At 41.3% G+C, this 24,347-nt stretch overlaps 1 protein-coding gene across 1 annotated transcript in view; it reads right to left on the minus strand.

Moving 5' to 3' along the window:
- The window catches only part of LOC110966484 (AT-rich interactive domain-containing protein 3B-like), a 58,853-nt gene that overhangs the window by 28,874 nt on the left and 5,632 nt on the right, over positions 1 to 24,347 (minus strand). Inside the window, 3 exon segments of the mRNA XM_051944912.1 lie at positions 3,691 to 3,761; positions 4,375 to 4,407; positions 4,409 to 4,450. Of these exon segments, the coding sequence (XP_051800872.1) occupies positions 3,691 to 3,761; positions 4,375 to 4,407; positions 4,409 to 4,450 (146 nt within the window).

A 24,347-nucleotide genomic window follows, 5' to 3' on the forward strand; every position in this document is an offset into this window, starting at 1 on the left:
TACACTTCCCATTAAGAGTGCTGCACTAGGATGGGATCTTTCCTTTGCTGGACCGCGACGTGTGGGGTTTCTGGCTGGAGGAGAAGGAGGTAAAACACTTGTCTTCACCACCCCTCCCCTTCCCTCTTCAACTGGTGATTTCACTGAACAGGAGCCTCTCTCTCTGGCTCCGTCCATCACAGCCTGTGGCCATTAATCATCTCAAGTGGACAGCGCTGACCAGGCAGTGGCTGTATCACTCTTTTATTTCTTCTTCTTTTTTCTCATCGTACACCCGATGCTCCTGCAACTTCACATATTGCCCCCCTTCATAACCCCACCTCTTGCCCCAAACCCCCTTCACCAGTAACAAAGCGACCGCGTGTCAAACCAAAACAAATAATCACCCATCTGCTTAATCGAAACCTTTGAGGTGGTTAATAGCGCAAAGCCAGCACTGAAGCTTTTCTCTGCAGTAAGTGGGGTGAGACAGGAAAAAATGTAATGGATGTAATGAACAGTGCTGTTGCAGAAATTCATCATAGCTAATATCCTACACCCACACAATTTTAACGTAAACAGTCCTAGTGCATTTATTAGATGTACATGTCAGGCCAGTAGCTATTGTTTTCGATCACAGTAAATGACAAAATATATACATAAGGTTCTCCTAAAAAATAAGAGAGATCCCTTTTTAATATTACAAGACACAAATAGTACACAGGTCCGTTTGTGAAGGTCCAGCAATGGATGTAAAAATATTTCTGTGACTCTAAATGATGGCAAAGTAGTCACATAGTATGAGAGCAAAGAAGTAAAGGAAGAAAAGGTTTATATACGTGTCCTCTGTCATTTTCTGTGATTCAGAGCCCATCAATGGGCCCCTTTACGCACAGACACTATTTAGGACAGCTGCTAAAATTCCTCAACCATTAACACACACACAGACACACACACATACACACACACGCTTGCTTTTAAGCGGAAAGGCAGGAAATGGGAATCCCTCGTAAGTTTTCCTTCCGCCGCTGCTTTCCTCTCAAGACTTAGAGGCCCCACGCAAGGTGGGGAAAAGCACTTCACCATTTGTCTCTCTTTGTCCAGAGATTCCACTGAAGTTCATTTACCTTACAATCTCCCTGACAAAAAGAGGGAGCATTGTTAAGCATTACCCCTTAAAGGTCAATGAAAATAAAAGGCTGACATTTTCCCATATGCCGTGCTTTAATATCCTGTCTTAGAAATAAAAAAAAAATACTTAAAATCAAAAAGGCTTTTAAATTTAGCTTGACCTTATATCTGTGAAGTGAAATGGAAGGAGGAGTGAATGTACAGTAATTAAAGGGTACCAACAGCAAGGGCTTAGTGAGCCATGCACTTCTTCTCATGTATTCTTGGCACCAACAGGAAAAAGGGAATCCAGCCAAACAATTCCCTGTGATTAAGACTCTGGTTTGACAGGCAGCACAGGTCAGCCAAATACCCCATGTCTTAAGGGAGGGGTGAAAGAACTCACTCTAGAGTGGCTGAAATTATACCCTACTCTCCCGTTCAATGGTTTCTGGTCTCTGATGTCAATAGCAATGTCCCAGTTACATCCTTTTTGCTGCTGCTCTTCCAATCTGCCAAATGAAAGAAAAAACCTACTTTCTGTCACCATATATTTTCCTTTGTCTCATTTCTGTCCATTATAGATGAGCACAGTGGAGTTGCAGTAATATTTGTTACAACTGTTGTCCAGCACTGACCCTTGCATTTCCTCGCCACAGGTCACTCAACTAATGATGTTACAGGAACTTGATCCATGCAAGCTTATTCCAGTTACACTCACTGCAATTCACTCTGGAAATGGTAATTCACCTAAACAAGTTAAACAACTTGTCACTGATGAGACTTCAATTTCAAAATTAAACTGTCATCAGAGAACCTGTGTTTTGTTTCAGTTGCTTTTGGTGAGGCGGTTCTACAAATACCATTCTCATTTTAAAAAATCCTTGTGAAAATTCATGCCACATTTATATTTAGCAGTTACACATTTTTGTGAAACTAATGTAACGTGGGCACACTGTAATCAGCCAGTTATCTGCTGTCAAGTGGCATTTTAGTCAGCTTGATGGATTTTACCGTCTGACCAGCGTGAGTAAAGGGTCAACCAACCACCCTCCAGGTCTGCCCACTGGACAGCAAGATGCTAACAGGACCCTGACAGATCCTGTCCCTCCCTTTCTGTTCTAGCTTAATTTCATCACCCTCCAAAACAAGACCTATCGACTGCTAACACCAGACCAGACACTCAGAAGCTGATGCTCTTTGGCAAATGTTAGCTCGCCAACATAATCGTATACAAGCTACACCCACACCATACATCGTCGAGGCATATGGGGCCCTTCTTACAGAAATGTATGCATAACCATCATCCGCTCCACAGTTCCTGGCCAAACCAAACAATTGGGCCATCCCCCACACACATATTCACATACATAAGGCCATCAACCCATTACAGGTTGTGACAAAATGTCATCTGAGAATGAGCCTGCATACCAACACACCACAATTACCCCATCACAGCCATGCCACAAACATTACCGTTAACTATGTAACCTACTGCCTAACAACATTGTGATTCACATTTGAGCACGCTAATTGCCTGAAGCCTACGCCAGCTTTGCTTTTGGGGGGGGCCAACAAAGGGGGTTTTTTTTGGGTCTGATAAAGCCTAAAGTGCCCATTAGCAGCCATGGTCAGAGGATCTTGCAGGCAATGTGAAAGCAGCACAAGGTCAGGTGAGCCTCCCTGGTGTCGGCCAACTAAATAAGTTAGGCCACTGCCAGATCCACTTGACTCTGATAATGCAGAAACACCAGATCAACTGAGCCAATCTCACCTGCTGACACCTTAAAGCTTTGCTCTTGGGAGGGGAATTGGTAAAGGATTTTCTTAGCCATTGCAGTGTGAGTTACAGCATGATTTTTTTTAAAATTGATCAGTGACAAGCATGCCTTGCCAACATTGGACAAGCAGATACACTTTGAAATAGTAAAGCCATAAAAGAAGAGAACTATAGTATATAGTATAGCACAGTTTTATGGATTAAAACAGTTGTATGGTCAACCACCCCAATCAACTCACACTGCAGTTCCAGATGCTCTTTGTCTTTTAAAGTATAACCTTCTCTCACATTGAGATAGGACTATGCATCTTAGACAGCAGAAGTTGTGTGATATTTGCTTTTAAACCTGGGCAGAGGGTGAGAAATTACATCTAACCAATATCACATCTGTGGCCAACTCATACAGACACACTGGCAATACACAATAAATGCATTTTTTCTATGACATTTAACAGGGCCTATGCCCCTAATAGTTAGGCGGAAAAAAATAAAAGAAAAACATAAGATGAGCCAAAACCTTTAATTAGGATTCAAGAGACATATTACACTTTAACAAAAAATGTATTTTCACAATACTTAGAACTTTCTTTGTAACCAAGTTAAAAGAGGAACATGTTTTAGAAAATGTCATAGCATACCGAAACCTCTGAATCTTATTTATCTCCCAAATGGTACCTTCCACTCATAAACTCCTGACTTATATTCCAAACCACTGATTCTGATACTAGTTAAAAAAATAATTTATTCTGCTATAGAGATTCAAAGTGAAGAAGCAGCTGTTGCTTTAATCTGCTGTCAATTTGTGGAGAGACACTTACCCCCTTTTCTGCATGAAGGTAAAGAGATCCATCCAAAAACTCCTTCCTTTTGGGGTCATTGTCAGCTCATACAGCTGTAAGAGAAAAACAAAGCTTTTTAGGACACACACTACTTGTTCTAAACGTGGCAGTCTTTTCAGCATGTAAAATTCTTGGCTGAAGAAGAACTTCCTGACCCTGTTTTACATGTGATTATGGGCTGAAAATGCCAAGCCAGAACTAAAAAGAATCTTTTAATTACAGTACTGGTATCAGATATATCTCTAAGTTGACGATCTTGGATAAGAATTAATACGAAAATTGCACGGTTTATGTCTCTGCAATGTTCTTGATAGTAAAATTGTGACTAATTCTTTCCCCTCACACAGGTAAAGCACATCTAGCTGGTATCTTTGTAGTGTGCTCAAGTGCAATTTTTAACATGAGATGTGGCAGCAATACATAATGCATCCTTAAGGCTTTGTCACTGTTATTTCTTTGAAGCTTGCGTAGAGATTGAGGGCCTTAGGGAAACATTTACAGCTAAGCATTTGGAGAATGCTTCAAAAGGTTAAGCTATACACAATTACTAGGCAGTTTGACTTTCATTAGAATGGATGTCAGAAGACAATTTGTGTAATAGTGATCTTGTGTTGTTCTATGAACGTAACCACTGGAAATCCAGTGATCGTATTTTTAAGTGCTCACCTTAGCAAAGTCTCTGGAGGCCTCTCCTCTTCCCTCTGCTACTGTCAGCCTCATCTGCCCATCCGGCACTGCCATTCTACAACAGATAAGTGAGAAAACACAGATAAGGTCAACAAACAAACAAAGCAGGTATCTGTGTTTATCTCAAATCATTACCTTGAACACTTTAACATGACTTTTTACCTTTATTTGATATTGACAATAGAGCCAGTGATGGGAAAAATGATAAGACAGTGGAAAAACATTAAATGCAACATAGCTATTGCTCAAATAAAACCATAGATGTTGTTTGGCTCCATCACTGATGTAGATACAAACTTGTACTTCTTAAGAATCAATTCTGACCTCTGTTTTTCTTTTTTCACAGTTCATGCTAGTCTAAAAAATTAATGAACTTTAAAGCTAGTTAGAACAAACAACATTCTTCATTACAAACTAATACATACTCCAACTCCAAGAATGCATTTTCCAGGGGTTGGCGCAGTAATCTCTGGAGTTATTGTGCCCCTGAGCTCCTATATCCCCCTCCCCCTTCATCCTCAAACATCTCCATTTGACCTAAACCATCTGCATCTGGGCCTGCCCTGCCCCCACCCGTGTCTTCCGACCCAGCTGGATACAAGGGCCCCCATCCTTCAATCTTAACGCAGCTGTGACGGCTGGCCAAGTTCAATGAAGTGTAGCTGGCTGTCAGGAGGGGCCAAAGGAGGGTGGGCTGGTCAGTAGCCTTAACACACACACCCACATGTGCAAATGCTGATCATGGCTGTGTGTATGTTTGTGAGTGTATGGAGGATGGGGCATGGCCCCACAAGACGGGAAGGAAGGAAAATAAGGGCAGAAAGGGGTGCACGGTATGTGCCGACCAGGAATGTCTCCTAAAGACAAAACCTATAAAAGCATCAGGAATCAAAACAAGATCCGTTTGGAGGGGACGTTAATAGCTGCAGCCTGGGGTCTAGTTTCAACCAGGAGCCCATTGGTCAGTGGCAATTACAGGGCCTGAAACGACAGCCAGGAGGGCAAAGGTTGTCAAGGCCCCTGAGAGCAAGTCATTTTCACCCTCTCACTCTCTGTATGTGTAACGGTTGTCAACATTCATTCCTCCCTAACAAATACTCATCAGCCATCAACTTGTAAACTCACTGAAATGGTGTATTTCAAGGTAACTAGTTGAATGGACTTTCGTTCCAAAATTCAAGAGCTAACATGCTCTCTAACATGTTAAAAATGTTTATATTTACTTACATTATCTATAATAAGTGATTGAGATTACAACAGGTTGATCATGTGATGGTAAATATAGAGTATGGTGGTACATTTGGAGGTCTTGTAGACCTTTGCACACAATTTGACCACCTCTGTTAACTTTAACCATTATAATTGACTACTGTATAACAGAAGATAATTCACATTGCAGACATGTTCAGTCCCACATTTTACTCACATAAAAATCTTACAGCATAGTTTGTGCATGCATGATGTTTCCCCATTCTATCGGCCAGAGGTCAACACTGGGTAATCTTCCTGACAACAACCAAATAATGAGCCGTTAAGCTACATGGAAGATCCTACTACTGTGCTAATTTGCAAGTCAGTGTGCTACATAGCTAATTAACAATGACAGTTAGATCAACCTGTATGTATGAATGTCACCAAAAAATAATACCAAACCCTTAAATGCATTAAAATACTTCTGTCTGCACATACAAGACGTACAGATAGATATATTAAGTGTGAACTTCCCTTTGTGATTTATAATGTCTAATATATTCTTTTTAATTAACATGAGCTGTAGTTGAAAGTACATTACTATGAGTCTCCCAAAACTGGTACTAAAAGGACTTCAGACTAACTTAACTTACAATCTAACTTTTTAAATTCAGAAGCACCCCAAATTTTTCTTCACAACTGTTGGCCGCCACTACTGCATTTACTCCAGTCACATTTGTCATTTATTCTGACAGCCTGCTCTGACAACAACAAACGATGAGGGGAAACTCTAATGTAATAGGCTGCCCACTGTGGCTCCTCTCAGGAGAAAACGTACAACCAGGCTGAGAATGTGTATGGACAATGGGTGTGGGGCTAGCAGGGGGGACTAGTGGAGGTTTGATTACTAACTGTTAAACAGTGCATTCATAATTACTAAGGGCTACTGGCCTCCTCCTCAGAAATAAAGCTGCACAAAGACCCCATCCAACCAAAATCGATTAGACTCCCCACATGGTTTTGCTCAGACATAGGACAGCAACAGTGTAGGACAATACTGTGTGAAAGCAGGCAACAGACGCTGCAGCGGCCCCATGGACCAGAATGGAATAAGACAAATAAAGTAGCAGCATTAAAACATTCAAAAAAACAAATGTTGTAATTTGCTATTGTCGCTAACATATGCAGTACTTAGCTTGCACACAAAATAGCATGAACCTAAATAAAACACCAAACTGCAGTGACTTAATTCTGCAGACCAGCTGCAAAATGTACAAACACCTGTGAGTGAAGGTAAAGGGCACAGGGGCATTTACGGGTGTCACAGCACCCTGACCAACACTTAGAAGCACGAGAATCAGTGGAAGCAGAGCTGATTGCCAATATGCCACATAACATAAAATTTAGGTGGGAAAACAGTCAGGCACCTGAGTACAACTAATGGAATGCTCAACCACTGCAAATATTTGTGTCATGTCCGACCCAAATGGCCACAAGCAGGAGCCCTGATTAACTTCCAGCTAGAGTGCTGTATAACCAGAGTGGTGACATGACAGGTCCAAAAATTTTGGTCACGTGATCTATGGCGCCATTTGTTTCCTATTCATGAACGCCGGGTTTTCCTGTTAACGTTGTTTACACCGCAGAGAGTAATTCTAGGTCCTTTTCACTCCCTAAATACTGAAAATGACGGGCTGTTGTGCCTTTGGGTGCACAAATCGGTCAGAGAAGGATCCCACATGTTTTGGTTTCCCAGTGATCCAGAGAGAAGGAACTGTGGGAAAATAAAGTCGGAGAGTGGGATGGAAACCGACTTCATCATCATTTTCGTGCCAGGTTAGTCCATGTATGTACTTTCATGTTATGATGTATGGGTGAATGACAGATAGAAAGTTTGATGTGATTTTAGGCAGTTGTGGTTATTTTGACTTTGATCATTTTCATGCATGGAGATGCATGAAGTACGGGTCGCTGAAGTTTAACGGGGTAACCCATTAAACTTCAGCGGCCCGTATGTGCAAATGTATTTGCTAAATGACCGAAGCTGCAAACTCGATGATAGAAACATTATACACCCATGGAAAGCTTAGATTCTCATGAATCCGCCGGTATAACCACTTTCAGATGTGATTACCACAGCGGGTAATTAAACATTTGTCCAACAAACAGCAAATACGTAAACAGCACAACTCACTTTTGAAGGCTCATAACTGGTCACAGATAATATTCCACCAAAAACGCCATATCCAACCTTGGAATCCAGACAAAACAAGCCAGTAATATTTGGCCAAAACATGTCTTGAATCAGTAAGCAATCCACAAATAGCTAGTTTTCGTGAATGTGCACCTCGCGCTGCGCGTCCCATATTGAGTGAATGGAAACAAAATGGTGTCAAATCCCAGTTGTCGCCACTCTGTTTACAGGCACTCTACTTCCAGCTCACCAGTATCAAAAGACCGGGCAGTATTTGCTGGGTTACCGACCATGGATTTTGTTAGGGAAACACAAACATGTTATACACAAACCCACCTACACATACCACACACCACATACTCCTGCCTCCCTGAGGGACACTTCGTGTTATGGGAGTGCAGGGGTCAAGGTGTTCATGACATCAACTGAGAACAAAGGTCTAAAGTGACAGAACATCACTGTCCAGTGTCACACTTTGGCTTCATGTTCCATTCTGTCCTTTGCTTTAACCACATATTCTGACGTGATTATAACAGATGAGATTAGACATGTAATTCAGAATTTTTAATCACCTGTTATTTTATAAAGAAAATGTAGATTTGATTATATAGTCATCACACTTTGCTTCATGATGCAGGGAAGGTAGGAAAAGGGGTCAAATCTTTAATCCTAATCAGTGAAAAAGTACTCTAAAGCTTAGCTTAAGTTGCATGATGTTACTCGCATCTGAGAATTTACATTAATATATTTTGGTGTTTGTTGACAAAAGGTTTTAATTAAGACAAAATTGATACTGTGATATAATTCAGATTATAACATAGTATCAAATTACAACATATTGATATTAAGTTAATATCCATATCTTGTAAAATCTACCACAATAGAAACTGTTAAAATTGTTTTTATTGTTTTACTACAGCTAACATCAGAATAAGTTGTCTCACTGAAAAATAACTCTCCTAGAAACACTGGTTGCAATCTCCAATCCACGAGCACAAACTGGTTTCGCCTCTTGGCTGCATAAAGTATAGAGGGCAAGGTGAGGCTGAGTTACTGTTACGATGAAAGGGCAGACGGTGGAGGATAACCAAGCTGTCGTACTGCTGCCTTCTATGTGATGAAACAGGCATGCTTTTATTAGTGTGAGTATCAGTTCTGTTAACCAACAGTCCTAACAAAGCCACAACAATCAACCACGTCTGCAATAAGACATTTCTGCATCACATTGCTAACTGAATGATGACGTTGGTAAGAAACGTCTGGTCTCTCCAGCATGGGATTTGAAGACAACTATGAGAGATTCTCCATGAATAAGTCTTTAGATTTTATGTTCTGTTGTCATTTGTCATAATGCAAATTAGTCCAGTTGCATCAATAGAAAACATGTCTGCTACTTTAGCTGGATCAAAAACCGCCAAAACAAACAGAGTAATAATAACATGGAGCCGTTAACCATGAATAGACATGCTGGCTCTGAATTGGGACTTGTCAGCTGAGGAATGTTAACACTATGTTGCTTTTGTTAGAGTGGATACTGATGTGTTTGGACTGCTCCTTATGATCAGTCACCTCAGCCCCTTCATCACTCAGAGCACTCCACCCAGAAATTACTTCTTTAAAAAAAGAAATTCCCACACCCTACATACAGTCTTGACAGATGTACAAGGCACGGCTTGCCTGATATAATCATAACTGTTTCAATGATCGCTTTAAGCATGTGACTTTATGTCATGTAGGTAGACTATAAGTGAATTTCTTACTGCAAGTAGACTTTGGACTTATTTTCCTACTTAAGACAGACTTACACCTAGACATTTAAGAGTATATTTGTGCAAACACAATTTCAATTAGGTCAAATGAAATTATAATATTCATCTAAAGCTTTAGGCATGTCTGTGTGTCTATGCATGTGCATTGCCTGCACATGCTAGTGTGTGTATGTGTGTGTATGTGCTGGGTGTAGGATGAACAGAAGCTCATGTTTAAGCAGCCCATGTTTCCTCTCCGTCTCTCTCATGCTGTTAGCAGGTTTACTGGCCAGGCGGTGGGTGGCCTAATCACATTATGGCCATACGTGACTGACTGGCGCAGTGCCAAATCAGGGATAAGAATAAGGTAGATGACGAGAAGTGAGAAGGCAGCAGGTCATCACAAAGGGGGAGGAAAAAAACTGTGCACATGTTGACATGCAAATAGTACCTCTGTGCAAGTACAAGTTCTCTTGATGAAAGGTTTTTTTAGTGGAGCTCCAAAGGTCCCCTGAGGTTATGATGCACATTTTAGTTTGATAAAAAATATAAAATAAATATGGCAAAGCAATAAACAAGAACCATTCCCTGCTATAATGCAAGTTCTGACAGATGAATTTGTTCACTTCTTTGCTGAATCTCTCCTAAATAAAGCCTTTCAGTCATTTTTTAGATTGGTAATAACGAAAGCACCAAAGTTCTAGTGCTCATTATTGCAAGAATTTTTGAGTAAACAATTCGTGAAATGCAGGCATTTGCATTCTAAAATGTGGCATTATATGCAACATTACTTCTAAACATTTCAGTGGACAACCTTCAACAAGCTGACATTCTTTGCATAACCCGCTGTTGGACAAGCTACGCAACACACTCCTACTTGAATGTCGACGCATAGCTTGGAGGTAATTCTACTCAGCCATTATAGAAAGATGTCTGGAGAAGAGCCACCATTTTAGTGAGGGCCAGGCATGCCGGAACAAGAAGGGTTAATGGCTGCTGCTTGGGGAGTGGGGGATGGATGGGCATTGATTGCTAAGGATGTTGACAGCACTTCTCCATTTGATAGTGGAGCTGTTATTAGATGAAGAGGCTTGCTCTTAATAAAGCCTCATGTGATTTGCCTTCACTCATCTAGTAGGCGGATGGGTTGGCTCAAATACGCGGCCAATGAGTTAAGGCAATATTCACCGGCTAAACTTCACTTTAAAAATCATCTCAAGAAAATAAAAGCTGTCAGGAAAAAAATTAACCAAGTAAAGTTCCACACGTAATGTTAAACAGGTCAGCAAGCATTTACATGGAGCATAAGCACTACTCAACCTACGTAAAGTAGGTCATTTTTATACTAAAGATAACAGGTTGATGAGTGACTGGTGGGATGCAAAAATAACAAGTGGCACCATTGGTCATCCTAAAAACACTGAGTAGACCTGAAATTGTTTTGCAGCTTGTCAGTGTGATCCTATGGACTAAACAAAGACTAATGAAGAGAGGCACATGTCTCTGCCAAATTAGAGCCCTGTTAGCCCTGAGCCATACCCCTAACCTCTGTCTTCCTACTCCAAGCTACTGTCATAGCTCTCTGTGTCCCATCCTACACAGCTACACACTGCAGACCAAGTCCCCTGGGCCACAGTCATTGAATGGGCAGCCCAAATCAATAGCCCTGGATGTGCAAACACAAGGAAGTCCCCAGCCCCCTCCGGACGCAATCTCACAGCACACGTCAATACTCATCATCCTCTGTCATCTACCGCCATGCCAGGGAAACTGAGATCAGGGCAGGACCCACAGCTCCCAGGGTGACCTAACCCCTTTACCTCCAGCAAGACACCCTAACTTTGAGTAACACAGTGAAGGTTTCCATGGGAACCCCTCATCAAATTGCAGTCATCTACAAAAAAAAAAAAAAAAGTGTAAACACAGCCACACCTATCCTCAATGAAAACAAAATACATGCTCATTACAAGCAAAATCCCTATAGCAACCCCAGGCAATAAATCAAGGGGAATGAAATGTTACAGTGCTCTCAGTGCCGAGCTCATCCAGAATAGAGACAAGAGGAGGCATGACTTTTGTCAAATTCACCACATTCCTGTACACCAGAAACAGGATCTCACAATAACAGGAGAGCTCCTCTCATCCCACAGGTACTCTTAACATCTCATTCCTGGACTAATCTTTTTTAGCCAAATTGCTGCCTGTCAAACAGTTCAGCAAGGGAAATCTTTTAAACAGACACAGCAGCAGTAATTTAATCACAATCAAGGCCTCCAGCAGAAATCTGGACTTCAGCCAACAATAGTGATTAAATAGCAAGCCTTCACAAAAAAAAAAAAAGCTTGCTTAATTGGTAAATCGGATAATGTTGGAAATTTTTAAAAGTAATTAAAAACTATGAATGCTAAAGGATTCTATTTTTCTAAAAAGAATCTGTAATGTACCGGTAGACCTGGGATCAACAAAAATGATAGGACGGCAAATATTTGCTTTGTATACCTATTTGTGGAGAGAATTGGATCTGGGATTGAAAGAGATTACATCAACAACAGCAAGCTTGTTTCCACATCTACTAGAGAACAAAGCCCTGATGCCTTCAGTTAAAGTCCTTCTGCAAAATTGCATTCATTCTATTAATGAAAGCGAATCTCCTTCCTCCCAGCATGGTTATGAAAACGAGCATTGTGGGGGGGCAGCAATCTCTAATCCAAATCAGATAATTGGGGGCCTTGATCCCTCTGCGGGGCTTCTGGAATCATTTAAAGGGGTTCTTTCCAGTGGGAGGGGGCAAGGGGTGAGGGGCGGATGTGTGGGGGAATTGGGCTGAGCGGATGGCGTCATTTATCTGCTAAATACTGTAAAGGATCTCATGGTGAGCTGGCCACACGCTACAGTCAACAAAGGCTCTGGCTAATTCGTGATCCCATGTGCGACGAAGGAAGTAAATCTCACTGCCACTCAGGAACATATGGTAGAATTCCTACTTACAACCAGATCCACTGCTGATTGTGTGTTCTCATAAAGAATTACTATGTAGCATAAAAAGGTCACATATCACATGAGAGCAGGCCAGCAGCAGACAACAGGACCCAGAGGCATTCCTGACTCTGAGTGTCCAGTCATGTTTGTAGCTTGAAGAGATTTCAGGCTTTTGGGGGAATAGACAAAGTGGCGGGGACAAGGGGCAAAACGTCCAGGGGCAGAACGTGTTGCTACCTGCCCTGGTCTCAGCGGCGCTGCACCTCTAAATAGGCCACTGAAAAACAGGCCTCCAGGCAAGACCACCCCTCCCTCCATTAATCACTCCAATTACAAAGCTGGAAAAAGAAACACAGGAAGAAGAGAAAAGGGGAGGGGGGTTCACAGATAGAAAGACAGAAGTAGGCACCTAGGCAGGTAGACAGGCACGCATAGAGGAAAAACAAACATATGTGCAGATCAACACATTTTTTTCACCTAGTTCAGTTTTATAGCCGGCAAAAGAATGAAAGAGAGCACACTGTAACCAAAAGAGACAGACCTAAGCCTGAAAGAAAGAGGTGGATCCGCATATTTAGTTCCTGGGTAAACATGTCTGTTGGTGACCAGCAAGTCTGGTTTGCCAAATAAACTGACTGCATTTGTTCAGCTCCAGCCCTTTCACCAAGACACCACATTCCACAGGCTGAGGCCCCATCCCCCATTACACTAGCTGGCCCCTTTCGCTGCCTCACACAAATGCAACATTTATAGGGTGGTGTGGCCAGAAGTTCACACTCACTGGTTCAAAGACCCTTTCACAGGCCGAGCAAACATTTTAGTGAATCACATCTGTGCCACCACATACAGTACTCCATAAGTTAACCCCTTACACTGCAGTGTTTCAGGGCTGTAAGAAAGCCGATCTTTAAAACTAGATTTTCCATCTAAACTGTACACATTTGTATGTGCCCTGCCCTTGCCCCTCAATGTCCACTCACAGATAACTTGATGTAAAACCATTACATTTCTATGTGAAGTACACAATGGCATAATAAATTGTTGCCTATATGCAATATGTTCATATGTTATGCTTTTTTTCAAAAGGCACATACATATTCTCATTGTGCTTTAAGGCAAAGGATTGTACAATAAAACATTTTTGGTCCCCTTGTAATAAGCAGCGCTTTCAGCTAGGAGCCATACTACAGCATTCGGGCCCAAGTAGCTATTAGCTGTGTCTTCTGGGTTAAAAGCTTTGGCTAAAAATACCTTGCATATCTCACATCTTTCAAAGAGCAAGCATCCACTTCACCCCCATGCTAATGGCAGCTGGAGACATAACACGGACCTGATAGGCCTTTATATACATTCTCATTATACTGACAGTGGCAGGAACTTGATACATTTACAATCAACAAAAAACCCTCACTGCTATTAGGACACATCCCATTTAATTGCATATGAAATGACAAAGGTCACAATGACTGCAGTCAGATGGGTAAATGAGTTCTTTGTCAGGCGTATAGCAGCGGGGCAGAGAAGTATGAGGGGTGGGGGAAGGTCCTCTATCAGAGAAGTAAGTGTTATGACTGTGTCTCTGAATCTTGAGTATCAAATGTTCAAACCATAAGCGCAATTCACAGCTTCTGTAGAGTCTAATCGATAGGGAGCGATTTCTCTGTTGAGAGCCAGGGATATCTGTTTCCTCTCAGCTAGCGTTAAGTGTGCAGGGGCATTCCACCTCTGACAGGCCAGTAGCCTCTGGGGACCTGGGCTGGGATGTTGCAGCCCGTCACGCATCTGGAGCTCATCTCCAGAGGCCGACAAGAAGCTACATCTCTACTGGACGCCCAGAAGACAGCAGAGATACGAAAAAAAACCTGTGGGAGTTACTGAGCGAAAAAAATAAAATAAAATTCACAACGTTATCCGTCTTTGCTGTGGAAGTTGTGCAATACTTATGCAACCATTATAAAGGTAGGAGCTATCAAGTTCACTGGTGTTGTCACACTGTGCAGTAGTACCTCACGGACATGTGTTTTCATTTGTCATTTAAACTTTTTGACTGCTTAAAAAATAGAGAACACATTTTAGTAACTCAATGCTATGTGTGACTCATTAACTAATGAGTCATGGTTATACTGACACTTAATGATTACAATGGCAACAATAACGTAGTTGGTCAGTGTATTTAGGATGTTGTATCCATGCAAAACACTGCATATACCTTTGAAACAATGTTGTGCTAAAGTTTTGGTTTGTATATTCTTGACCAGTCTTAACTGTGATTGATTAGTCTTGGGGTAGTAATTCCAGATACTCTGAACTCACCCTTGTGCTGAATCAAATTTACCAAGGAAATTATAACGCTTGGTGAAATTAGACATTTAAATTGCTGACGGCATCAAAATGAAGAACCAAATCACATACTTGCTTTATACAACTCAACACTGTAGTTCAGTCTGTCCATGAACAGACATGACAGAAGTGCAGAGTATATATGATGAGATTAGATAAAACTGTAATGATGCTCATGGGGAAATTGGGTTGCTAGAGCAACAGGGCACACAATATAGATAACAGCGTAAACATACTGTACTGTATGTAACAGCAGCAAAAAACACCTATCAAGACAGTAAAATACATTAATGTATAGATTGCATTTCCAATGACGGATTTACAGGTAAGCAAATGTTTGAACAGCACACCAATCACATTTAATCAATTCTTGTTTGAAACCTGCACCCATATTTTAAACAACTGATCTGACTACACATCCTCCTTCAACTGAAAGGTATGAAGCTTCCTTAGGGTTTCTAATCACATTTATTTAGGGCAGGAAAACCTGAGATGTCTTTGTTTGACCAGATGGCAGGCTAATCAAGGCTGGCTCCACTGGGGGTTGGGACATCCCAAATCGGCCACAGACATTTTTGAACCATGTTCCACATTAATATGCTGATGTTTATTACATAAGAGCTTCGCAATCTGATACACATTCAGTACAATTTTAAATGCAGAGAGTTATACCTACTACCTGCTTAAAGTCTTCAACTGGACACTGACAATGATGCGTTTATCCAGATTATTTTCTGCTTTGAAATAAATAATCGCAAAGGGAAAAACTCTACACAGCAGACTGCATCTCACTGAGTGCCATTTCTTCAGGCTACAACATCTAGTTCTTGTAATAACCTACATTCATTGTAGCCCCTGCTGTTAATAATTCAATTTTCTGTGCCACTCTTTAATCATTTACTAAAGTGGCTTTTGAAATTATCGACTAAAGTTGACGTGGTCCATAGTTCTATTCACAGTGTGACTGTCTATTAACCAGATCAGCTATGGGTCAGAGCTTGTTTTTTTTGTCAACTGAAATGATTCAATCCAACCCTTTCAATTAAATTCAAGTAGTAATTCCAACAATACATGTGTTTCTCACACCCATGCAGACCTTAACTTAAAAGAAAGGCCACTTTTTCATTACCACCTCTAAAACATTTTACTTTTATAACATTAAATATATAAACTGATATTTGAAATTAAGTGCACAGTCTGATGCATTTCTTTTTTGTTCATAAAACTTATAGCAGTGTCCTGCATTTGAAAAATACATTGTAAGTATGTGTCTTTTTATTTAGCGTGTAAAACTGTTTTTGGGCAATATTGCAGATATATGAAATCTAATCTCACAAAATTTGATCTCTGAAAAAAATCCGTCCTAAAGAACCAAACCATTGTAATATCGCATAATTCTTTAACATACCTCGGCTGTCCAATAACCAGTGTAAATGAATCACTATTACAAACAGGACTTTGATCGGACCACTGAGAAAAAGCTTGTTTCTTATCCTATGTGAACCTGTCTACTCACTAGCGCAACATTTGGGATTTACCCAATAATTGCTTGAGACAGACACGCTACTTACTGTCCACTTCTTGTGATGATTGTGATTCAGGAAGTGAGCAGCTTTGGGGGATGGACAGCCCTGATGGAGAATGTAAATGCTGGAAGCTGAGCAGTGAACACATTGCTTTTAGTGTAATGTGACGTTTCCTGGGTAGCAGCCAGGAGTTTTTGTTTTTTTTTTCTTCCTTCCTCCTCTGCTGGTTGCTCGCTCTTACAAGTACATGATTACACTCAGCTTGTGTTTGAAGACTTGGCAGACAAACAACCTGGCCACATGCTACTATAAACTACATGGGATTTTGGCAGCCAGTGAAATGCAGACTGAAAAGCAGGCAGGCTATAGTGAAAGGAAAGCCTCCTGAACCTCTTTCAACTCCTTCTCCTCTGCATGGCTTTGTGCCAGGTCCCAGTCAGCTGCTGTGTTTACTGAAGTGCCTTGACACAGTGGCCCAGTTAGCACCTACAGGCCTTTGACACTGGCCTGGAGCTCAGCCAAATCAGTTGCAGAAGACAACCAAGAAAGCCACTAACAATAGACAACTCTCACCCTTCACCTCGTCACTGCCTGGCCCTTTCTGCAAGGTACAAAACACAGGCCAGAACCCTGAGAAGCCATATCTTTTGTCTGCAAGTGCAATTTGCCAATTACAAGATGTTAATGGCTACAACACAGAGAGCCTCATATATGTTGCATTGCTTTATGTCCCTGATATGACATTGTCTACACCTTAAATTTCATTGAATTCTTCAAACACCTGCTGACTTCTATGTTCTTGGACATTGTGGATTAGGACAATATAAAAGGGAAAGCCAAATTAGGATATTCCTCTTCGGTAATATCCTCATCGATTTAAAAAAAAAATGCATATTTCGACAAATCAACGACTCCTTTAACTTTCAGAAAACCTGTGCGTTCATCAAAATTGAATAGAAGCAAATCTTGCACAGTCATTGCAATGATCAGCTCTTATCTTTTCAGGTTGATTAGTGTTGTTGTGTCTGAAAGTAAACTGTTCTATTAATTTACAGATGGTGGCAAAGGTTGCCACTGCTAGCACCAACAACTTTCATTCTTCGCAAGTTAATGTTCACGTCTGTGCTGTGTATGGTTACACATTGCTCTGGCAGAATGGTTAAATGCCAGTCTACTCTAACACAGCCTTCAGACAATTCTCCTTTTCCTAGATAAAAATACTGCCAATTATGCATGTCATCTTTCAAACTTTGCATCTTACTACTTTACAACATAAACAAGGAGAGGGCAGTAGGACATGATGTGTGGCTACAAAACAGCTTAGATGAAACAGACAGCCAGCACTGTACATTAATGAATTTAAATAATCAGTTGAACAGACTAGTATTTCTGGCAAGAATTAACAACACTGACATGTTTAGTCAACTACACGTCTGAATCACATTCAGTCTGCATGCCCGTGAAACACTAAAACCTAAATTTGCATTCAATCCACAAAATGTTTACATGTGAAAATTACTTTTATCCTATGATTTTTGTGCAACAGGTTTCAAATTCACAATGAAATGCCACAAACAATAAGAAATGAGCTGTCTGATGAAAAGAATGATGTAAAGGGAAGGACTTGCCTGTGAGAAGTGTCAAATAACAAGCTGATTTACAATTCAAATAACTTTTCAGGCAACTCTAGACTGCTTTTTTAGGCAAAGTTCCAGTTGCTTGTTTTTTTTCCATTTTAATTTTTGCACACTTGCAAAAAGAGAGAAGGTGTTGGTTATAGTCCTCAAAAGAAAGTGTCAAGAGATATAATAATGTAGTATATAATAATGTAGGAGGAAGGTTGTACTAAGAAATATGTTTAGCTTGACACAACTTCACCCTGATAAAGTCAGGTGTAGTGTTTTCGGTTTCATCTTAAATGGGTGGTCACATCTCTTTAAATACCAAGGAAAGGCATCAAGTGGGGTGACGACAGACCAACAAGTTAAATATAAAGTGTATTGGTGACTGTACATGCCACAAGGACAACGGGGCCTCAAACACTATGCCAAGGGTCACTGCAACACACAGTGTGAACAGTAGTCGATATACATGGGCACTGTATATATCACTATATGCCGTCAGCCTATATAAAACTCAAGGAGACTTTCTCAACAGTGTCATGGCTGGCTCTGCTTCCTTGCAGCTGCCAAAGGCGTTGGTGGATGTCTTTGTTTCATTTGGCTATTCCCCTCTCTCTGTTTGCGTTCATTAAAGAGCAGGTGTTGAGATATGTTCAGTGGGAGTGGTTGTAAAGGACGAATGGAACCAGCAATGGTGTGTGGAGGGGGGGGGGGGGGGGGGGGCTTGTGGTTTCACTACAAACTGATCGAATTACAGCAGACATCAGTAGCTCGGTTTCCATTAGAGGCAAGAAAGTCAATCCTCCAGAGTCGATTTGGGAAAAGGAGTGACAACTCTAATGGGCATACACCATTTGCATTCAAATGTGAGAACTTTTTTCTTTCAATTAAATTAAATGGAAAGGAGCAGTGTGGCTGTAAAGTGCCAGCGCGCATAATACATTGTTAAAAATGTCATTTACATGATGTGGTAAGAACAATCCTTCACAATGTCTGAGCTGCATGTCAGATGGGTAGATATCATGGGGAATCCCCTCCCCTGACATCTTTTCACTGTCCAACAGGATGACTGTGTCACTATCCGTAAATTTCCAAAACTGACTGAAGTTCACACCCTGATCGGCCAGCTGTGTAGAGGTGAGAGAACAGTGAGGCACCGCACTTCTCTTTAAGTTCTCTTTTTTCATTTACTAATCGACTTGTCATGGCACTTAACGTGTAAGTAACTCAACAGTACTGATGTGTCCCTGCAGTGAAATTCTGAAACTACGTGCCCGTTCCCCCCCTTTTGAAATGATATTGTTTCTCCTCCTCATTAATGATAAATTACTTCTTCATATTAATGACTATAAACACTTGTACATAAATGTCCATAAAGCAATGAGGAGATCATACAAATCACTAAAATACCAAGTAAATCATCATTCACACATAAAAACAGCAACATTTTCTAACTCTATTAAGCTGATATTAACATAAGTAACATGGAAAAGTATAAATATAACCTATGATAGAATGTAATTTTTATTTGTAAAAAAAAGACCAAAGCTTTTAATTAGATATTACAGGAGTCGTCACATGCATTTCAGTGGGCACGATGAGAGTAAAACTGCATATAGTCACAATAGCCCGAGCTGCCCTTTTTCAAGCAAGGGTGCCACAAGGCTTCATCTGACACAAATTTGGTCAGAGTATTCTCAGTCAATTGTCTATATTTTAAGTACGGTCACAGAGAGCAACTACTAGTGTAAAGCAAATCTCAATTTGGTGGAAAACACAATGGGATCCCCTCAGAGATGACACTACCATGAATCTATGAAGGAATAATCTAACAGTATAAATGCAGTAGTCTTGTGTGTGAATGGCAGACTCATAACAGCAGACTAGACACTGCCAATTAGTGCTGTATTTGACCAGGCCATAGTGTGACAGAGGTGAGGGGACTGGACACACCACGAGAAGCCTCCTCCCGCCTGTCAGCAGCAGATGTGCCCTTTGGGAGTCAGACAAATAAAAAAAAAAACTGTCTCTGCCTTCAACAGTGGGTCCTCCTATCCAGCTCCTCCCATTCAGGCCCTCTGGCTTTTTTCTTTTACAGCCCCTGCGACACTGAGTCAAATGAATTGAAAGATCACCAATCAGGGACACGACTACAACATGGACATGCACCAACCCACCCCATCAAACCCCCTGTCTCTTGTTGGGAGCCCCCGGTGGGAATGTTCACTGTTTGAAGAGTTAACTCTTTAATTCCGTCTGGAATGTTTCCTCTGGGTGGGGCAGCGTAGTGTGCTGAGCCAGATCACTAACCCCTCTTCTACTTCCACAGCATCTCCTCCCCCTCTACCTCCCCCTTCATCTCCCTACTAAATTCAATACCTCTATTTCTGGGAAGGGGGGAATCTTCTGCACTTAGCTGTTAAGAGAAGGTCAGCACAAAATGAAGCTTGTCCTATGCCAGCCAAAGCTAATTTCACACTCAGCTTATACACTAATTCAAACAAAACTAATATTTGCATGTGAAAAAGTTGTCACTCACACTTGTAATAAATTTTTTCCATTCACGTTAATGGAATCTCAGGAAAAGGAAAAATGTTAAAGTCTCAGCTCAGTACGTTATACATCACTTGAGTCGGCAGGGCTGGGCTTAAACATATGAAAAAGTGGCAAAATGTAGTAAATATTGCTAAACTACAGTGTAAAACTGGAGATTTTAATATATATATATCTCATTGCTAAAATGTCATCAGCTTAGTGTGGAAAGATGGTTCAAAGTAGCAAAAATGTGGATTTTCACATCATAGAGTAATTATTTTCACAAACAGCTCACGTGCTTGCCTATTTGGATAACTATTCTGTCAATGAATTTTATAGTTTGAAGATTTTGATTGTATATGCTTGTGATATTTTGATCCCATCAAATGCAAACATTTAATACAACAGAGTGCTGAAGTGAGATCAAATCCTCCAATTCTACTTATTACTGGAAACTAGAAGTGCAAAAGACAGTTATGCATCACCTTTATTCAGCCTGTCCTCAAACAAAAATGACCACATAGGTCGTCTGTACACGTATTACGACCGAGTGTTACGTTTTGACGTTTAGCGACTTCCAGTTCCTCCTCCACGTCAACTTGTTAGCTGGAGCCGCCGAGCTATCACTGGTCGCTGGGCAAAGTGTGCCTTAAAACCCCCCACGGCCGTGAAAAGTCACCCACGAATGAGCAGCGCATTGTCCGGAGCTCCTAGCAGGCGACTGGGACGTTGACAGCCGGAACAGGTGCAGTTTGTCCCGGGCAGATGAGCGGCGAGGAGCGGCAGGTGTTAGCCGAGCAGCTAGCGGAGGATAGCTAGCCAGCCGGGGAGTCTGAGCAGTCTGTGACCGGGTAGAGCAGCCGGCGGACCCACCGAGTTAAAAATGACAGCTCCAGTGGCTTGGTGCTTTCCTTTCGCGGTGCTCAGGCTCAGTTGGTGCTGTCCTCTGGATGCCGCCACCACATTCTGGGCTGGTTCTGGATCCGACGGAGTCTCGCGGACTCAGTAGCCCAAATCTAAATATTTGGGCCCCTAACCAGCGTGTTTTTTGTCATTTTTGGTCGCCAAAATCGGTTTTTAGTCGCAAATGGCGACCTGGCGACCATCTAAATCGAGCGCTGCATCCAATCCTACCAGCCACTTTCTGCAATCAGTAATGTAAAGTTTACACAGTGTTCACAGAGTGTATACAGAGTATAGCACCATAAAAACAAATATGTAAATACTTTTATCACCTCAGTGTATTAAACATACCATACAACCAACACATACCTTGGGAAAAGATGTGTTGTAGTTTTGGGAGTTTAGAGCTACAGGCACACACACTTCTGGGTTTATGACTGTATCAACATAAGAAATAAAATGTAACTCTTTAATTATGTTGATCTCGATAAACAGTGCAAGAACCCTGACCCTCTACAGGATGCAGTTTGCAAAGGTAACAGATAACTAGATGGATTGATGGAAGAAAACATTCATATTCATTGTGAAGTTGTTGAGGTTCATGTAATATATGAAATGAAAACAGAAATTAGGAAAGAAATGGCAAGTCGGCCAGCAAGTTGAAGAGAATTTCACACCTAAGAGCTAAAAAATGTAGCTAAAATCTGACAGCCAGCGTAATCCGTACGGAGATCAGTGAAGCAAATTTGGAATTGAGATTTACACAGTTTAGAGTCAAGGCCATTAATCACAAAAAACCAGTAGTAATACAATTTTGGAGTCTTGACATCACCCAGATGACAAAGAAACTGAGACTGTATCAAAGAGATATAGATACACAAGACAGAATGAAGGTTAATATCGCAAAGAACTAGGGCTGGACCCGAATATCCCGAATATCCGAATATTCGTTCGCTACGGCACTATCCGGATATTAATTTTGGTATTCGAATATTCGTCCCCCCCCCTCCCGCTGTTGGACGTCACCGGGCAGAAAGAATATGCAGCGTTACTGTCTTCCCTCCGCCTTCGGCCCACATCGGCTCATCTCGTCCTGCGATCACATAAACATATACACATGTGTCTATAACATATACACATATGTCGATGTGATCACCCCCTCCTCCCCCCAGACGAAAATATTCGGAGCTCATCTCTTCCCTCCGCCTTTGGCCCATTTCGGCTCATCCCGCCATGTTCTTCGGCTCATTTCGGCTCCTCCATTCGTGTTTGTAAACACCACCCGAATGGCCGGGTGGCTGCTGACTCTGACGTCACGCTTCACTTCGTTGCATAAACACAAGACAAGATGCTGAAGACCGGTGTTTGGGAATTCTTCAGTTTAACTAAAGACTAAACGAGGGCAAAATGTGGACCCGGGAGACCAGACGAATGGATCCAACTATTCGGGCCGTCTCCACGCCCCCCCCCCCCCAATTTATATGCAATTTGACATACAAGATCAAAGAACCACATTCTGATGATTTCAAGTCTCACATCTCCCATTTTCTGTATCACAGTGGATCAAATTTTACCTTTCTTCAAGGGACTCAAAAATTAAAACTGTATGAACGAAAATAAAGAAAACTTACTGCATTGGTGTGCTAGTCCAATATTCACCAAGCGCTGAATTTTTCACCCACTAACAGGAAATGTTAGCTGCGACACAGGTTCATTTTACCCTAGTGATGATATCTAGTACATGTAAAATGTAGCTGGTATATGTGCCAGGCTGAGAAGCCAATGGTGCAAAGCTATCATCTGTTGTTACCACCTCTAAATCAGAATCCCACCTAGATGTAACATAGCACATAATCTCACACCACAACACTTGCACAAAACCTGACTGGTGCATGTCTTTAAATGTAAACCCGTGACCAAGTAAAAGCAGAGTCCTGGATAGTGGCTGGTGGTGTGGTTTACCTAAATAAATAAAGGAGTGAATCCAAAAACAGGCTGTAGAAAAAACAAAGATGGATTAACCCTTAATTCCTGCCATATATTATGCATGCAAGTTAGGTATAACGCACATGCACTGTTAAAAAGGCTTTAGATTTTTTTTTTTTAAAGCTCAATAAATACCTAATATCTCCAAAGCATATAAATAATCTGATCAAGAATGATCAAAATAATAGAAACTCTGAGTTTTGCCATAATCAAGCAGCTCTAATTTGTGTCAGTGTTCAAACAACAAGTGAACATTCTGAGACTTTCAGTTCCCTGTGTAATTCAACAGTTGGCGCTTGGCAAGAAAATATAGTGCCCCCCACACTACAGCAATGCTTCTTGTTCTAAACAAGTACGTTGCTTTAATGGACCTCAGTCTTAGTCGTTATTTCTCAGCTGAATGACCTCCATTTGTAGGCGGTTTGTACAGACGGTAATTCCAGCCTTATTACATCAGCATAACAGGAAGTCCAGTAAACACAATAATACTAAGTACACCATTTAAAACCCACTGACAGTTATGGCATGTGAGACACCAACATAACAATTAGAGAGCAGAAGCCAGGCCATGTTGGCATATACAGCGTGATCGTCAGGCAGAGAGGCCTCCTGGCTCCCATTGCAACAGTGCTGAGAAGCACAGTGACACAGTTGTACATTTCTAACAAATGCAGGCGCTTTTTTCAACACTACTGGTGCGGTGTGCTGATGCACCAGGGCAGACTTGTTGCACATTCCACTGGTAAAATGAAAACTTGAGTCCATCTGCTAAATACAATGTCCACCTCATTTATCATAAATGAGTGGAAAACAAGGCCAAACATTCCTGCCTCTTAAAGCTCACACACAATCCTTATTGATCTCTTCGCTGCAGTCGTGCAGCTCACCACTTCCTGGCTGATGTGTTGCTGGGGCGACAGCTAAATTA

The sequence above is a fragment of the Acanthochromis polyacanthus genome, chromosome 2 (genome assembly GCF_021347895.1).
Source record: "Acanthochromis polyacanthus isolate Apoly-LR-REF ecotype Palm Island chromosome 2, KAUST_Apoly_ChrSc, whole genome shotgun sequence".
Taxonomy (NCBI): Eukaryota; Metazoa; Chordata; class Actinopteri; family Pomacentridae; genus Acanthochromis; species Acanthochromis polyacanthus.